Raw genomic sequence first — 17,910 nt, 5'->3', positions numbered from 1 at the left:
AATGTTCTCCGTCCAAAGCGATCGAGTCATTAGGTGTAATGCAGCCGGCTGCCGCTGTCAGCGAGCCACCTTATTCAGACATCGAGAGCGCGCGCGCGCGCCTCGCTGATACCTCCGCTACAGTCTCTCGACCCCGCGCAGTGCGGCGATCGGAAAGCGGATACCATTGTATAACCGGCTGTGTTGTGAATGTGAGCCCTGTGAGCGCTCACGCTTACTAACAAACACTGTACCCCCAACACCGCTCACGCGCACCGCTGTTCGCGCCACAAATTGTTCTCCGTCCCTAGCGACCGAGTTACTGAATGTGAAACAGCAGGATGCTGCCGTCAGCGAGCAGCATTACTCAGCCAACGAGGGCGCGCGCGCCGCGCTGATACCTCCGTTTCAGTTTCTTGAGCCCGCGCAGTGCGGCGCTCAGAACACGGAGACCATTCTGCCCCTAGCTATGCGTGCGAAAGCATGGGAAGCGATCCCGGGCGTGTCAGAATGGGTGCTGAATGTTGTAAGACAGGGCTATACACTGCAGTTCGCTCGCCGTCCCCCGCGCTTCCGAGCCCGTACCGTGACGAGCGTGAACCCAGAAGTAGCACTCCTACTTCATGCAGAAATAGCAAAACTGTTATGCAAGGGGGCAATAGAGCCGATACATCCTTCTATGAGCGAGTCAGGCTTTTACAGCCGTTATTTTCTCGTGCCCAAGAAGGACGGAGCGCTCAGACCTATATTAGATCTGAGACATTTGAACAAAGCTCTTATGAAAAGACCGTTCAAAATGATCACGACCAGACAAATCCTCGCGCAAAATCGCCCGAGGGACTGGTTCATTTCTCTCGATCTGAAAGACGCGTACTTTCAGATTCAGATCATACCCCGTCACAGGCCATTCTTGAGATTCGCCTTCGACGGTCAGGTATATCAGTACACCGTCCTGCCGTTCGGCCTGTCTTTAGCACCCCGTACATTTACGAAGTGCATGGACGCGGCGCTCGCTCCCCTGAGGCGTCAGGGGATGCGAATATTGAACTATCTGGACGATTGGCTGATTTTAGCACAATCAGAGGCGGAACTCGTGTCTCACAGAGCTGTGCTACTCAGTCATCTGGAAAACCTGGGTCTCACGGTCAATTGGACCAAGAGCTCACTGCTGCCCCGTCAGTCAGCTTCCTTTCTAGGAATACAGCTCGACTCGGTGGCAATGACGGCTCGCTTGTCAACACAGCGCGCGCGCCGTGTTCAGCGTTTGGCCGCATCTTTCCAGAAAGACAAAGTGTTTCCCCTGAAAACGTTTCAGAGATTGCTGGGCTTTATGGCCTCAGCCGCAGCAGTGCTCCGGCTAGGTCTATTGCGTATGCGCCCCCTGCAAACGATGGCTCAACGCTCGTGTACACCACCGAGCCTGGGCTTCCGGCGGTTACCGAATCAGAGTGACTCAGAGCTGTGTTTCAGCTCTGCAGCCCTGGCTAGTGACCGACTGGTATCAGCGGGGAGTTGTGATGGGAACTGTCTCGTACCGAAAAGTTATCTCGACGGACGCTTCCAACCTTGGTTGGGGCGGGATATTCGAGGGCAGACCGGTCTTTGGCCTATGGTCAGACACGGAGAAGCTCCTCCATATAAACTGTCTGGAGATGATAGCGGTCGAGTACACTATGTAGCCTAACACTTCCTCCCTTTTCTGCGGGGCCACCACGTACTGGTTCGAACGGACAACATGTCTGTGGTGTCGTACGTGAACCGCCAGGGCGGTGTCAGATCCAGGCCACTCTGCGATCTGGCGGAACGCCTCCTCGTCTGGGCTCAGCACCACGTGCGCTCGCTCAGAGCCACGCATGTGCCAGGACGCCTGAACGACGGACCGGACAGACTGTCCAGGAACAACGTTCCCCTCGGGGAATGGTCCCTGCACCCTCAGTCAGTCCAGTTATTGTGGCACCGCTTCGGCAAGGCGGAAGTCGACCTATTCGCGTCGACAGACAACGCCCATTGCCTAAGGTTCTTTTCAAAGAACGAGGACGCTCTGGCCCAGACATGGCCCAGATGCCCGTTATACGCGTTCCCTCCGGTCTCATTGTTACCACAAGTAATCAAGAGAATCAGGGAAATGCGTCACTCGGTGCTCCTCATAGCCCCCCGATGGGAGAACCAGACATGGTTCTCGGAGTTGGTGCGGCTGTCAGACTCAGCCCCATGGCCGATCCCGGTGAGGAAAGACCTCCTTTCCCAAGCCGGCGGATCGATTTGGCATCCTCATCCAGAGCTATGGTCTCTGCATGCATGGATAATCAATGGGTACCCGTTGTTTTGCCAGAAGGGGTCGTGAACACGATCACGCAATCTAGAGCCCCCTCTACCAGGCGGCTTTATGCGTCTAAATGGTCGGTGTTTACTAAATGGTGCACGGACAAGGGCTTACAGCCTCAAACGTGCGGAGTCTCGTGGGTGCTTTGCTTCCTTCAAGAGATGTTGGAAAGGGGCAGGTCCCCCTCCACGCTCAAAGTATATGTCGCGGCCATCGCAGCGTTCGCCGAGTCGACGCTCGGCCAGGCGATAGGAAGGAATGAGCTCATCATCCGCTTCCTTAGAGGAGCCAGGAGGATGAATCCCCCACGGCCCCCCTCGGTTCCTTTCTGGGATCTTTCCCTGGTCCTAGAGGCCCTGAAAGCACATCCCTTCAAACCGCTTCACTCTGTGGATTTGAAGTACCTCGCGCTCAAAACCGTGTTTCTGATCGCTCTTGCGTCAGTTAAACGTGTGGGTGACTTGCACGCGCTCTCTGTGAGTGCTACGTGCCTCGAGTTTGGACCTAATGACTCTAAAGTCATCCTTAAACCGAGACATGGTTATGTCCCCAAAGCGATCGGTACCCCGTTCAGAGCACAGATCATTTCGCTCTCAGCTTTGCCGGCATCAGACAACGAGGTCGATACGAACCTCCTTTGTCCTGTCAGAGCACTGAGAATTTACGTCACGCGCTCCGCCGCCTTCAGGCGCTCGGAGCAGCTTTTTGTTTCGTTCGGTGGGCGCACCAAAGGTCTCGCCGCCTCGAAACACAGCCTATCCAGATGGATAGTGGACGCTATTGCTGCGGCTTACGCGTCAAAAGACCTGCAATGCCCCTTGGGCGTAAGGGCTCATTCCACCAGAGGCATGGCCTCGTCGTGGGCTTGGTCCAGCGGGATTTCTATTCATGACATTTGTACGGCGGCAGGCTGGGCCTCCCCGTCTACATTTGTTAGGTTCTACAACCTAGAAGTCCCCGCCTTGCAGGCTAGACTCCTTTCAGTCTGAAAAAAAAAAAAAAAAAAAAAAGTCCTAGCGACTCACTTGTGAACTGCGCTACAAGGGTAGATGTGTTCAAATATAAGACCGGCAGTGCCGCTCTGTATGTATATCCCCTCATATAGTGCTTATGTACAGGTGCGAGCCCACTCTGTTGGCCACCTAAATTTCACTTATCCATGTCCCCCGGGGCGTTCCCCCCTGGGATTCATATAGTGACTGCTTAAGCGCACACGGCGTTTACAAGGGGTTCCCGGTGCGTACTTTCAGTACGCAGTACGAGAGAACCTCTCGTAAGAGAACGTACTCGGTTACTTACGTAACCTCGGTTCTCTCTAGAAGAGGGAACGAGTACTGCGTTCCCTGCCGTGTCGCGCTTCGAGCTCATTTCGCTTCAGCGATCAAAATCGAGTGTTAGCAGCCTGAACTGCCCCTTATATACGCTAAGCCACTCCCATTTTGGCGGGCTTGGCCGCGTGAGGGCGCGGAGCGCCCTCATTGGGCGTGACGTCACGCCAGGGGCTCAGTGGTAGGCTGCAGCAGTTGCCGCGGAGCAGCCAATGAGCGCGCTAGATTGCCCGCTCTAGGTCTGACTGCTGCTGCACTGCGTTTACAAGATATGGAAATTTAAGGATAAATTTTGGCTTCAATATCTCGAGCAAAGAGACTTTACCCGGTGCGTACTTTCAGTACGCAGTACTCGTTCCCTCTTCTAGAGAGAACCGAGGTTACGTAAGTAACCGAGTACGTTTTCTCAGTTTACATGCAAACAAGAAAGCGAGCCTTGAAATGGCGGCGTGAAGTTGACAGCGTGAGTGAATCAGTCCGTGAATAATTGTCTTTAAACATGTAATTTTAAGTTTTTTTACTTGAAAGCACTTTTTGATCATTTAGGGGTCTGTTTACTTATTTTATTTTATTTTTTTCTGCTTTTGGGATGTTCGTTATCGTGAATTAGGCCTATCTAACATTTGAACCTTCTCGTCACCTTCACTTTGTTCGTCAGAGTTGCGTGCTCGCACTGTTGGAAATTTTTTTTGGACTATGACAAAGGATAAAAAGCGCAAGTCTAAGCCGATGGATGCATCTTTAGATCTCGGTGCAAGTGTTACTGTGGACTTCGACTCGTGCTCTGGTGCAGTCGCGCGCGCGCCTCTACCTGAAACTCCGATAAAAGAACCATCGCACCAAAAAGGCAGGAATGATGATGATGGTGATGAAGATCTGCATTCCCCTTTAGCCATGATGATAATAACATCTCTCAAGTCCGTCATTAATGAAAGAGCTGATATCCTAGACAAAGGCATCGAAGAAGTGAAGGTATCAGTCGAATTTCTGGCAGAAGAAATTAAAGATGTAAAAGGTAATGTGGAGCGAGTTGATAAGCGGGTGACAAATGCCGAAAGACGAATCTGTGATTTGGAGAGTAAAGTACAGGATCTCTCCAGATACAAGAGGAGATGGAATCTGCGGCACGGTCTACCTGAACAACCAGGAGAAAATGTCAGACAGAAAGTTTTGGATATATGCGAGGCTGTTGTCCCAACTTTTGCTGGTAAATCTCACGAGTTAATTGATGTGGTACACCGTTTGGGAAAAGTGAGGAGCGACGACACTCTGCCCTCTGGGAAAAAAAAACAACCTCGCGGAATTATTCTTCAGTTCACAATGCGTTATTTTCGGGATGCTCTCTGGAAAGCCGCAAAGAACTCTCCTTATCTTGCTACGCACCACTTGCGTTTCGCAGAAGACCTGTCCCCCGAGGATCGTGTGCAACGTAACAAACTTTGGCCACTTGTTGAGAGAGCCCGTCAGCAAGGACACCGCGCTTACTTCGTTGGTCCAAAGGCGTACATTGATGGTAAAGAACTTCTTTTGCAAGACATGGAGGTTGTTGAATGATTTGAATTTGATTTAGTTGCTAGTGGTACTGGTCTGCCTTTTATTGTCATGTTTCTGACGTCAGTAACAGTTCTTCAAAATGCTTACTGAAAGGGTAATAGACTATTAGAAAAAGTTACTTTGAGGTTCTTCTGCAGAATTATTATGTTATTTATAATTATTATTATTTATTTTATTTTATTTTTTATTTTTTATTTTTTTTGAATGACCCCAACCTTGTTTATATTTACAGGTAATTGTTTTCTCATTTAAAGCATGCCATGGACTGGCTCACTTGTTACAGTTCAGGTGTCATATTGTTCTAATGTTTCCTAATCTTTCTGTTTGTTCAATTAACACAAGAGGGTTACGTAATGATGTCAAACGTAAAGCTATTTTTCTGTATGCTAAATCTCTTAACACTGATTTTTGTTTTATACAAGAGTCTCATGCAAATTCTAGCGATTTTAAGTTTTGGAAATCACAATGGGGTGATGAGTTGTTTTCTTCATATGGTTCTAATCTTTCAGCAGGAGTCTTAACTTTAAAGCACAAGTTTAAGGGTAAAATAATAGAGACAATTTCTGATCCTGAAGGTCATTTTCTTTTTTTATTAGTTACCTTAAATGATTGTATCTTTGTCCTGGGTAACATTTATGGATTTAACACTGCAAAAAATAACTTTAAATTGTTTAATTCAATAGAAATGCATTTAGACTATTTCAAATCTAAATATTCTAATTTGCATGTTATTTTGGGTGGAGACTTCAACCAAACTATAAACAGCTCTTTGGATAGATCACCACCTAGAATATCTAATGGTTCATCAGGTATCTGTGAGTTGATTGCCCGTTTTGGTCTGACTGATATTTGGAGGGAAAAACATCCTCATGCTTCACAGTTTACCTGGTCTAACAGCTCTGGTTCATTGAGGTCTAGGATTGACTTTTGGTTAATATCTGACTCTTTATCTGATTATGTCACTAAGGTTGAAATTTTGCCTTCTCCACTGTCCGATCATAAGTCTATTATTCTGTCTTTTGATAACCCATCTTACTCAAGAACATATAGTTCTTATTGGAAACTAAACTCTGCTTTATTAGTGGATGAGGAAACTTGTCAATCTGTAATTTCTAAGATTCATTTCTTTTTTAATAAAGCACAAGCTGAAAATAATTTTGGCTCTAATTGGGAGCTATTAAAATACAATATTAGGTTAATGTTGTTTAAAATTGGATCTCAAAAAGCAAAGCAATACAAATCAGAGGAACTTAACATTGTTAAAAGAATTGTCTGTCTCTCTTGCATCCCCTTTGAAAATTTATCACTTGTCCAGAAATTAGAATTGGCCGAACTTCAAAACTCATTAGATAACTTGTATATCGGTAAAGCAAAGGGTGCTTTTGTTCGTTCAAGAAGGAGATGGATGGAAGAGGGAGAGCGAAATTCCAATTATTTTTTTAAGTTAGAGAAACAACGTAATCATCTCAATTCTATAAATAGTCTTAACATTAATGGAGTGGTTTTAAAAGATCATAAAGAAATTTCTAATTATTGCGAAGAATTTTACAAAAATCTTTATCGTTCTAGACACGCCCAACAAAAGTTGGATTTATTTTTTAATTCTCTTGACTCAGACCGTATCTCCAAAGTTGATGATATTGGAAAAACTCTGTGTGATGCTCCTATTCAAATTAAAGATGTTTCTGAGGCGATCGATAAGCTGAAATTAAATAAATCTCCTGGAAATGATGGTCTGACCACAGAGTTCTATAAGAAATTCTCAAATATTCTTTCTCCTTTTCTTCTCCAAGTGTATTTAGAAAGCCTACTTAAGGGAACTCTCCCAAGCTCCATGACTCAGGGTGTTATTAATTTGATCCCTAAGCCTCAAAAGGACCCTGCTCAACTTGAAAATTGGCGACCTATAAGCTTGCTAAATAATGATTACAAAATACTAGCTATGATTTTTGCTAAAAGAATTAAATGTGTTTTAGATAATATAATAGATGACTTTCAATCAGGTTTCATGAAAGACAGACTAATTGCAAATAACATTAGACTTGTTCTTGATATTTTAGACTATTCGGATATGATCCCTGACGATGGTTTCTTGTTTTTTCTTGATTTTTATAAAGCTTTTGATTCTGTTGAGTTTCCTTTTATTCTTAAATCTTTGAATATTTTTGGTTTTGGCCCCAACTTTATCAATGCAATTCAAACTCTGTACAATAACGCCAATGCTTCAATTAAATTACAGCATGGTACTACTCATAGATTTAATATTGAAAGAGGCATCCGTCAAGGCTGCCCAATATCACCATATCTTTTTCTGCTTCCTATGCAATTATTAGCCATCCACATTCAAAATAGTAATTTGAAAGGTATCTCTGTTACAAACCAATCAATATTAATAAGCCAATTGGCTGATGACACAACTCTGTTTTTAAATAATAAAGATCAAGTTTCTGTAGCCTTAAAGATAATTGATCTCTTCTCATCTGCTTCTGGGTTATTTCTTAATGTGCACAAATGTGAACTCTTAGCTATTAAACAGTCCATGGATGTTAAAGTCTGTGACATTCCAGTCAAATCCGAAGTTAAATACTTGGGTATAATCATATGTAAAGATCAGAAAAAAAGATCAAAACTTAACTTTGAACCTCTTATTCTTTCTATTCAACGCAAATTCAATTCTTGGTTACAGCGTGATCTGTCTATAACGGGTAGAGTGTTGCTTTCTAAAGCTGATGGGTTGTCTCGGGTTATCTATCCTGCAATGGCTCTAGATGTTCCTGTGGAGATTTGTAGAATGCTGGACAAAATGATAGTAAACTTTGTTTGGAAATCTAAAAAGCATTTAATTAAAAAAAGTGTTATGATAGCTGATCGGACAATGGGTGGCTTTGACTTAGTGGACTTTTCCACTCTTAATAACTCTTTCAAGATTAAGTGGATAAAATCTTTTTTGAACAATCCTACTTCTTCTTGGAATATTATTCCAAATCATATTTTCAATTCAGTTGGTGGATTGCATTTTTTATTGCGCTGCAACTATAACATCTCTAAAATACCTTTAACTCTTTCTAGTTTTCATAAACAGGCTTTAATATGCTGGTCTTTAATATATAATTATAATTTTTCTCCTCATAGATATTTTATATGGAACAACCAAAATATTAAATATAAAAATAAATCTCTTTTTTTAGATAATTGGTTTGATAAAAAAATACTTTTAGTGAGTCAACTTTTAGATGAAAGGGGTGTCTTGCTCTCTTATGAACACTTTATGCAAAAATTCTCTTTTCCAGTCCCCCCAAGAGAGTATGCCATTGTTTTTGGTGCAATTCCTGATAGTGTGATACCTTTAGTCAAACCTGACCCTAATGGTCCTTTATTCTCTCCACTTATTTTTGACAGCACTAATATATTTGTTGATCATTGTCCTCTCAGCAGCTTGTCAAACAAGACAATTCGCTCAATTCTAAACAGAGATCAGATATCTTTGCCTGCTTGTGTAAGCTTTTGGAATAACAAATTTGATGATATAGTATGGGAAGATTTCTGGTCTCTTCAGCGAAATTTTTTTTTAACTAATAAAGTGGTTGAAGTCTCTGTCAAAATTATTCACAATTGCTACCCAGTTAATTATACATTTGCTAAATTTAATAATAGTATTTCCCCTTTGTGCTCATTCTGTCATCAGTTTGATTAGACAATTATTCATTTATTTTGGGAATGTGTGTATTGTAAAATATTTTGGCTTGATTTCTCAAACTTTGTTAAAAGGAATATATCCTTAAACTTCTATATAAGCCAGAAAATTGTATTTTTTGGTGACTCTCTGAAATTAGATCCTTATCATTTTAAATTTGTTCTTAACTTGCTACTTCTTCTTGCCAAATTTTATATTCACAAGTGTAAATTTTCAAAGAAAACTCCTTCTTTTTTTATTTTTAAGAAAGATTTTGATATATATCTAAATTCTTTGAGGAACTCTAAAAACTCTATTGCTTGTAAGACTCTACAATGGTGTAAATCATTTAAGCTAGTTTAATATTCTTGTTTATGTAACCCTCTGTACTGTGTATTGTTTAGTATTGTGTATTATTATATTGTTCTCTGTATTGGTTATTGCAAAAAAAAAAAAAAAAAAAAGTTTACATGCAAACTAAGTTTTCCAAAATCTCCACTCTGTCCGGGGTTTTTAGAAAGAATCGTTTTCTGCGTTTGCGTGTAAACGAAGGACACAAACGAAGGGAAATGTCTCAGTTTTTCAAAATAACCATGTGCGTGTAACCGGGGTGATAAATGAGACTTTTATAGCAATCATGACACCGGATTAAACAGCTGAATTAGTTTTGGAGTGGTGAATGAGTTAAAAATTATACATCTGAATCAAATTGATGACTTGCATGCTAACAGAAAACACCAGTGTTTTATCAGGGTAGATAATGAACAACAGCCCAGTGTTAATTTGAAAACCATGAAACTTCTCTAATAAAACTCACGGCGTCGATCTCGTTGAGTATTTTCCACTGCTCGTACGGGACGCCCAACTCCTCCGCCGTCTGGATGGTGCGTCTGAGCTGACTGGTCCACACCTTCAGGTCTGGGATCTTCTGGTTTTCCAGGAACCCACGCAGGGCTTTAGAAAACTAACACAGAGCGGGAAACACGTTAACAAGCCTCCAAACATTTCTCACCTGTTTGTGGTAAAGGACTGAAGCAGAGCATGCTGGGAATCGACACATTTAAAGGGGATCTATTGTGCTTTCTGACATGCTCTTCTTTCTTTAGTGTGTACTGTTGCGGTTTGAGCATGAAAAAAGCTCTGCAAAGTTACAAAGTTATTCTCCACATCAGTGTCAGTGTTTCTGAACTCCTGAAACGCCTCCATTGTAGTCTTGAGTTTCTTCCGGGAACGAACACGTCACAATATTCCTCATTTAAATAATTCATACGCAGAATAAAGGGGCGGGGCCTGCTTGAGTTAGTTAGTAGTGTGTTAAACTGGCAGTTATGGTAAGGGGCGGGACATTTCCCAAACACACTCGAAGTGCTCGACCAATTACAACACACTGATCCAGCCGACCAATCAGAGCACAGTGTGCTTTTCAGAAGGAGGGGCTTCATAGAGACAGGAACTAAACAGAGCGTTACTGACAGACTGGGAAGAGAGGAGCTTCAAAAATGGAGAATATGGGAAAAATAATGTGTTTTGAACATTCAAGCATAAAAACCTGTTCTAGTAGAGGCCAAAAACAACATCAAGACTTTGTAAAACGGCATACTATATCCCATTTAATCTTTAACTTTAACTTCCCTGTTTCAGCAACATCTCTTCTCTGATGATGAGGGCGGGGCAACCTGTCACTCACATGAGATCCAACAATCGCAAACCACAACCAACCATTCAGTTCCACAAGCCCCGCCCACATTTGTTCTTGTTTGAGAAGCAGTTTCACTCGGATATACGTCACAGTAGTGAAGAAAAGACTATCACAACTTCTGTTTCATGCCGACTTTAAAATACCCAAGTCATGTTTTATTATAAATATATAATATGCAATTATAAACAACAAGCCAGACTTTCAAAAATCTCATTTTGAAATGTCTGCTTTACTACTTCCAGCTGCTCATTCAAATAGATGAGAGAGATTAAATATGCACTTACAATCATCTACAACATATTACAATATCAAAACCATAAAGTAAAAATTGTCATTATTCATCAAGAGTAGTTCATTAAAGTCAACCAAATTGACAATTAGAGATGCACGATATACCGGTCACCATATCGGTATCGGCCGATATACGTTCACTTTTAATGTTATTGTTATTGATTGCCTGATTCGAAAATTTGGCCGATATATTAAAGATGATAAATAATGTATTATTTTCTTTCAGCTGAGACAATTCAGATGCACACTGTTCACCATTATGGTTTTGAAATACTTGAAATATGATTGGAATCACTTCAAAAAGGAAAATACAGTAAAGTGCAACACAAGTCTGTCATATCGGCGACATAAAATTATAATGAGATCATCATAATTGTGTGCTTGAAACATGGATTTTAATGGCGAGACTTTTGTTTTTGTAATCAGGCTGTTCAAAAAATTATATAAAAATTTGGATTTAGATTTATCGGCCAATATATCGGTTATCGGCTTTCAAGTATAAAAAATTATCGGTTTCAGCCCAAATTTTCATATCAGTGCATGCCTATTGACAATTATTATTTTATTATGGAATATCGCAGCATTTATAATAATAAAAGATTCATCCATATTTTCACTTCGACCAAACAAAGGTGATCTGACTCCGGGATGAAAATAACAGCGTCTCGACGACATGGCGACACAAACTCTACAAACACAACTCTTCCTCTTCTCTGTAGGAGCGCAACAAGACCACGCCCCCTTTTGTGTGTATTCCTGTGTGCGGAGGTTAGTCAAACAACTGTTCTAGTGACGTCATTAAAGCAGGAAGTAGAGGATGTAGTCCGAACCGGCCGTTCGCTGTAGGCTTTGAAAGGGGACTTCTGTTAAATCAAATATCTCGCTTTGCATTGACCTTTGAGCTTTATAATTGTACAGGTATTATTTATGCTCTAACAGCAACATTACACACTAGCTAAAGTTTAAAAAAATGGGATCAAGAAGAACAGGACCTTTAAGGCTTTTTAATTATCAAATGCACACACATTGTAAATAACTCTCAGGTTTGATGCACAACAAAACACACATGCTTTAAATGAGCTGTTTTCTGCTGTAGTGTCTGAAAGGAATACCTCTTTTCCTCTGGAGGAGAGCTCCGAGTCTCCGCCGATGCAGCGCTGGACGTTGTGCTGGCTCTCGCCGTGCCGGCAGAGGTAGATGGAGTGTTTCTGAACGTGAATATTCATCAGGTAGTAGACGATCTTACTCTGGATGTAATCCTGAACTCTGTTCACCAGGAAACGCTGGCCGACGTTAATCACCTGGATGAAGGACAGGTCCCTGAAGCAGCCAGAGAAACACTGTTAAACACTGCATGAAACTGGTAAATCTGTGGTGGTTTGTGGCCTAATGATTTAGGGATATACACAGAAAGAGAGTTACTATAATCACAGGTCTTATTATTGTCCACAAGATGTGCCGAATGAAAAACAATCAATGTTACACAGAGGTGAAACTCGGAAAATTAGAAAGTGAGATACATGCAAAGATACATGCCTCACAGCTTTAAAGTGATGGTTCACCCAAAAATGAAAATTCTGTCATCATTTGCTCACCTTCAAGTTGTTCTAAACCTGCTTTAATGTATTTCTTCTGCCAAACACAAAAGAAGATATTTTGGAGAATATGAGCAATCAAACAGTTGAAGGGACCCATGAACTGTCCTATGGCGAGGCACTACAGGAACACCATAAGAGTGACCCGTCTACCGTACAGGCCATATCCCACTGTCACTAAGGAAAGGGGACAGGCAAAAACAAGTAAACCAGAGAGAAAGTTTCTGGATTGATAAACTGCAGGCTACGAGATACCCAGGCCTTAACGAGGAACTTGATTTTAGTCTTTTCCTGTAAACACACTCTTTATTTCTATTTTGTTTGTTCTATTTTATATATATATATATACGCCAGCAGCCATATCACCCTGTAGCCCAAGACTGGTTGCCCACTGAAGCTGAGCAGGGCTGAGCCTGGTCAGTACATGGATGGGAGACTCCTGGGAAATCCAGGTTGCTGCTGGGAGAGGTGTTAGTGAGGCCAGCAGGGGGCGCTCACCCTGTGTTCTGTGCGGGTCGTAACGCCTCAGTGTAGTGATGTGGACACTACACTGTCAAAGAGCACCGTCCTTCTGATGAGACGTTAAACCGAGGTCCTGACTCTCTGTGGTCATTAAACATCACAGGATGTCCTTCGAAAAAGAGCACGGGTGTAACCCCGGCATCCTGGCCAAATTTGCCCCTTGGCCTCTGTCCATCTTGGCCTCCTAATCATCCTCATACACTGATTGGCTTCATCTCTGTCTCCTCTCCACCAGTGAGCTGGTGTGTGGTGGGCGTTCTGGCGCAATATGGCAGCCGTCGGAGGACATCTAGTGGTCTTCCTATAATCCTACAACTCTGAACCCACTTCTGCCAAATGCAGGTTTCTGATTGGTTGTTTGAAAGCTCATAAGAAAGTCTCTTCCTGTTTGGAAATTGTTGACTCCCTGACGAAGGGCTTGTATGCCGAAACACGTCTTTTAAAGCTTTAAAATGACCAAGCCATAACAATAAAGGCTTTTTAACCTTTCTAAAGAGAGTGCCTTGGAGTTTCCTGAATCTTTTCCACAGTTGAAGGGACCCATTGACTTCCATAGTATAAAAAATATATATATATATACAGGTTTGGAACAACTTGAGGATGAGTAAATTATGACACAATTTTTTGGGTGAACTTTAAGCACTTTTCCAGCAGAGAATAAAAGATAATCCAACATGTCTGAAGGCAAGGACAGAGTTAATGGCCGTGGCTCTGTCTGTGAACAACACTACACAGAGCTTGAATCTTTCCAGCAAGATTATCTCACGATCAAGCCAAAAGCAATGCCTGAGGAATTACAAAAATGCTTTTGACTGTCCAAACAATCCTTGCAGGTTTTTCAAAGATTCTAGGTTGAATAGCCACACATATTTGAACATAACCTAATCTACTAGCAGGTGTTTATGATATTATGATCATTAAACAAAACCACATGATTACAAATTAACAAAAAAGTGAATTCAGCAAACTGTACTGCTCTCTGCTGGAGGCTTTCTGACATTACAGCAGAAAAGATAAAGACAGATGAAATGCTGAAATTGAATATCATATAGTTGTAAATTTTAACAATTTACTGTAAATTTGAATGTAACAATTTTATTTCATAAAAAAAGAAGAAAAAATATAAAGCAGTTGCTCAAAGGAAAAGTCTCCTTCAAGATCAATCAGCTTCTAGATTATGTTTAATAAATGGATTGAAAGATACTTATAAACAAAAAAATAAAGTGTAATGTTACTTGTCATGTTCATCTGGATCTAGCGGCTGATACGTGACTTTGTAGCACTCGATTCTCTTCAGGAAATCCTCCATCACGCTCTCTCTGTGTCTCTCAGGATAATCCGGACTGGAAACCTTCACATCCTGATCCCACAGTGCACTGATATTAACTTTTATCAGCATCAAGATTATATAGCTCATGTATAATTTACATAAATACATACATAGTGGAATGTGGCGTTACTTTCAATTTGTTCATTTTTAAATCAATAATAATCATTTGAAATAATCTTTCAGTGTAGAGCTGGATTTTTTTTTTTTAAATGTGACCCTGGATTACAAAAGCAGTCACATGACACACGGGTATATCTGTGGCGATAGCCAACTATACATTGTATGGGTCAAAATTATACATTTTTCTTTTATGCCAAAAATCATTAGGATATTAAGTAAAGATCATGTTCCATGAAGATATTTAGTAAATTTCCTACCGTAAATATATAAAACATGTATTTTTGTGAGTGAATGCAGCACAATCGTGAACATAAATGCACAACTTTAAAGGAGATTTTCTCAATGTTTCCATTTTTTTGCACCTTCAGATTCCAGATTTTTGTACCTTGACCAAATATTGTCCTATCCTAACAAACCACACATCAATGGAAAGCTTATTTATTCAGCTTTCGTGTGATATATAAATCTCAAAATCAAAAAAAATACCCATGTGACTGGTTTTGTGGTCCAGGGTCACACATATAGTTTTTTAAATATACAAATATTTCCATATAGTCTCAGTTAATACGTGCGCATAAAAGCGGCATAATTATAATACAACATTTCATGTCATCTACCTTTAACAACATCTTATGATGTAACAGCAGATGTGATAAGCAGATGAAATTAATATGAATATGAATATTTTCAGCATCGTCACTCACCAGTATGTTGGCAGCAATGACTTCTGGGTCGTCACAGAGTGACTCGACAAAAAACACCTGGAAACAAAAGCAAAAAAATAATCATATCAAAGACTGTCTCAACGTTTATATGCAGGGTTATAAAGAGCAAACGATGTGCTTTATTGATCTCTGCATGTTCTCCAGCGTCATGATGTTATTACAGACACAATAATAATCACATCAACAACAAAATAATAACATTCAATACTGAATAGGAGCCTGAGGAAGACATAGTTTCATGCCCATTTTTTCAATAATCTGAGCTGGCACAGGACAGATGGCTCGCCGTTGTTGTTTTTTGTCCATGTCGAGGTACAATACTTCACATCTAAATAATTGACAGTTTCAAATTTGTCAAACATTGGTTGTTATGCTTCACTGCCTTCGTATTTTCCAAGTAATTTTTTTTTATACATTTTATTGTATTGAACAATCGTGTTACATGATTTTTGAACAATGTCCAAAGAGTTCCATAAACTGATCCCGATTACAAGAAACCACTTTTGTTTTTGTGAGGTGCGTGAATATGGCACACAAAAATGGCCTTTCTTCTGTTGTTACTGTCTGTGATTAGCATGAATTTGTTTTTGATATGTATTGGCACCAAATTATTTTTCACTCTCCACATAATTTGTAGTATTTTGAATTTGACCAACTCTTTAAATTTCTGCAGTTTTATAAACAGTTTGTTTGTGTGGTCTCATGTCAACATATCAAACAACTGATAATATTTCAGCGAGCGACTGATAATATTCACCTTATACGCGTGCTCCTGCGCGAAGCTCAGGATGAGGGTCCGTCGCTCTCTCGTTGTGTTTGTGGCGTCAAAAACCTGCCAGAGACAAACCAGCACATCACACAATGACAAATCAATCATCAATCATAATGGAAATATTACAGCTATTCGTTTATGATACAACTGCAATTAGATAATAACAGGAAAATGGTTATTGTATTGTAATGACATTGATTGGTAGGTACAGATGCAAGTATATAATATAGTCCAAACACGACAGCAAATATTTGAAAATAAGCATTTCTGATGAAAATGTGATCGCAAATTAATCCAAAATGCATTCATGCTTGAAAACCTTCGAAATGTAACTTCATGCATCCATTACAAATCAGTAAAACACCATCTGAATAAAAGAGACGGAGGAAAAAAGTGAAAAGAAAGAGACATTTTATCTGATGCATGATGATCTAATGATGTTTAGCATCTTATATACTATTGTAGCAGATATTAATCATTTGATAAAGTTTTTAATGTAATATTTACATTATTTTAGCTTTATTTCAATAGATTTTTGTTAACTTTACTTAAAGCCCTTCTGTATAATGCATTATAAAGGTATTCATAATGTACATTATAATGATTTTCATAATTAATTGTGACCAAAGTTAAAATGCATTATAATATTTCTTTAGATTCTGAAATGTATCGTTTGTCATGCGTTTATTATACTATCTAAAGTATAATGCATGTGGTAACAGTTATTCATAAGAACATTTAGTGCATTATAAGGTGCATCACAAGGCATAATTAATGCATTAAAATACTTTTAGAATGCATTATATAAAAAGGTTTTAAATAAAGTGTTAAAGTTTTTTTTTAAATAGTTTTTTTTGAAGTTAACAATAACAAGACTGATCTGATGCCTATAAACTATGAAACAACTGCATATTTATGCAACACAAAACAATGCATATCACATTTGATCTAATAGATGGAGAAATCCTAGTTTCCGTGTGTAAAGTCCAGAGATTGAAGAACTCACAGCGATCTGCCCTCCCTCCTCGTTCAGGTAAGACTTCACGTCCTCTAGAGCCACGATGGCACACTGTCTGAGAGACAAACACAACATCAGACCACAACCAGCGTTTGGCAAATCAGTTAAAGAGGATCTCTCGTGCTTTTGTACATCTTCATCTTGCTTTAGTGTAATGTTGCGGTTTGATCTTGAAAAAAGCTCTGCAAAGTTACAAAGTTATTCTCTATATCAGTGTCACTGTTTCTGAACTCCCAGAAACGCCTCCATTGTAGTCTATAAATAAAAAAAAAATTAAAATGGTTGTTTTTTTATTCAATTAACTCTCGTTTAACCTTTTTTTTTTTTTTTTTACATTTTTTTTTTTTTAATCATGCTTTTTGATTATTGAAATTTAATCAAACCATTAAAATGGAATCCAGAAAATATCTGGATTCCATTGAAAAAAAATATGGAAAAAATGTGAATTTGAAAAAAAAAATGGAAAAAAAGAATCATATGAAAAAATATATATATATATGACCCTAAACATTTTTGAAAATCTTTTAATAAATTATTGTTAAGTTGTCCAAGTTTCATAGTTTAAATTAATGAGACATGTTTTTTTGATTATAAAATTATCAAACCATTAAAATGGAATCCAGAAAACATCTGGATTCCAAAATAATCCAGGGGGGGGATTTCATATGAAAAAAAAAAAAAATCATATGGCCCTAAACATTTTTGAAAATCTTTTAATAAATTATTGTTAAATTGTACAAGTTTCATGGTTTCAATTAATTAGACATGCTTTTTGATTATTAAATATTTTAATTTAACCATTAAAATGGAGTCCAAAAAAATGTAACCGAAAAAAATAAATAAACGGAATCCGTGTAAAAGTGCTCATAGTCAAATATATGAAAAACAAAACTAAAAAGTGAACGTTCAAGCATGAAAACCTATTCTAGCTGAGCCTAAAAACTAAATCAAGACTTTGTAAAAGGCATAATATTACAATAA

General features: G+C 39.7%; 1 protein-coding gene across 1 annotated transcript in view; it reads right to left on the bottom strand.

Annotated features, from left to right (window-relative positions):
• pfkfb2a (6-phosphofructo-2-kinase/fructose-2,6-biphosphatase 2a) overlaps nt 1–17,910 on the bottom strand; it is a 35,541-nt gene that overhangs the window by 12,048 nt on the left and 5,583 nt on the right. The window contains exons 5-10 of the mRNA XM_079588337.1: nt 16,918–16,984; nt 15,897–15,971; nt 15,119–15,175; nt 14,200–14,324; nt 11,960–12,167; nt 9,675–9,821 (exon numbers count right to left, since the gene is read on the bottom strand). Of these exons, the coding sequence (XP_079444463.1) occupies nt 9,675–9,821; nt 11,960–12,167; nt 14,200–14,324; nt 15,119–15,175; nt 15,897–15,971; nt 16,918–16,984 (679 nt within the window). The remainder of the gene's footprint in view (nt 1–9,674; nt 9,822–11,959; nt 12,168–14,199; nt 14,325–15,118; nt 15,176–15,896; nt 15,972–16,917; nt 16,985–17,910) is intronic.

This window comes from Phoxinus phoxinus (genome assembly GCF_949152265.1).
Source record: "Phoxinus phoxinus genome assembly, chromosome: 18".
Taxonomy (NCBI): Eukaryota; Metazoa; Chordata; class Actinopteri; order Cypriniformes; family Leuciscidae; genus Phoxinus; species Phoxinus phoxinus.
The sequence above is the reverse complement of the archived record's forward strand: the minus strand, read 5'-3'. Positions and strand labels throughout refer to the sequence as shown.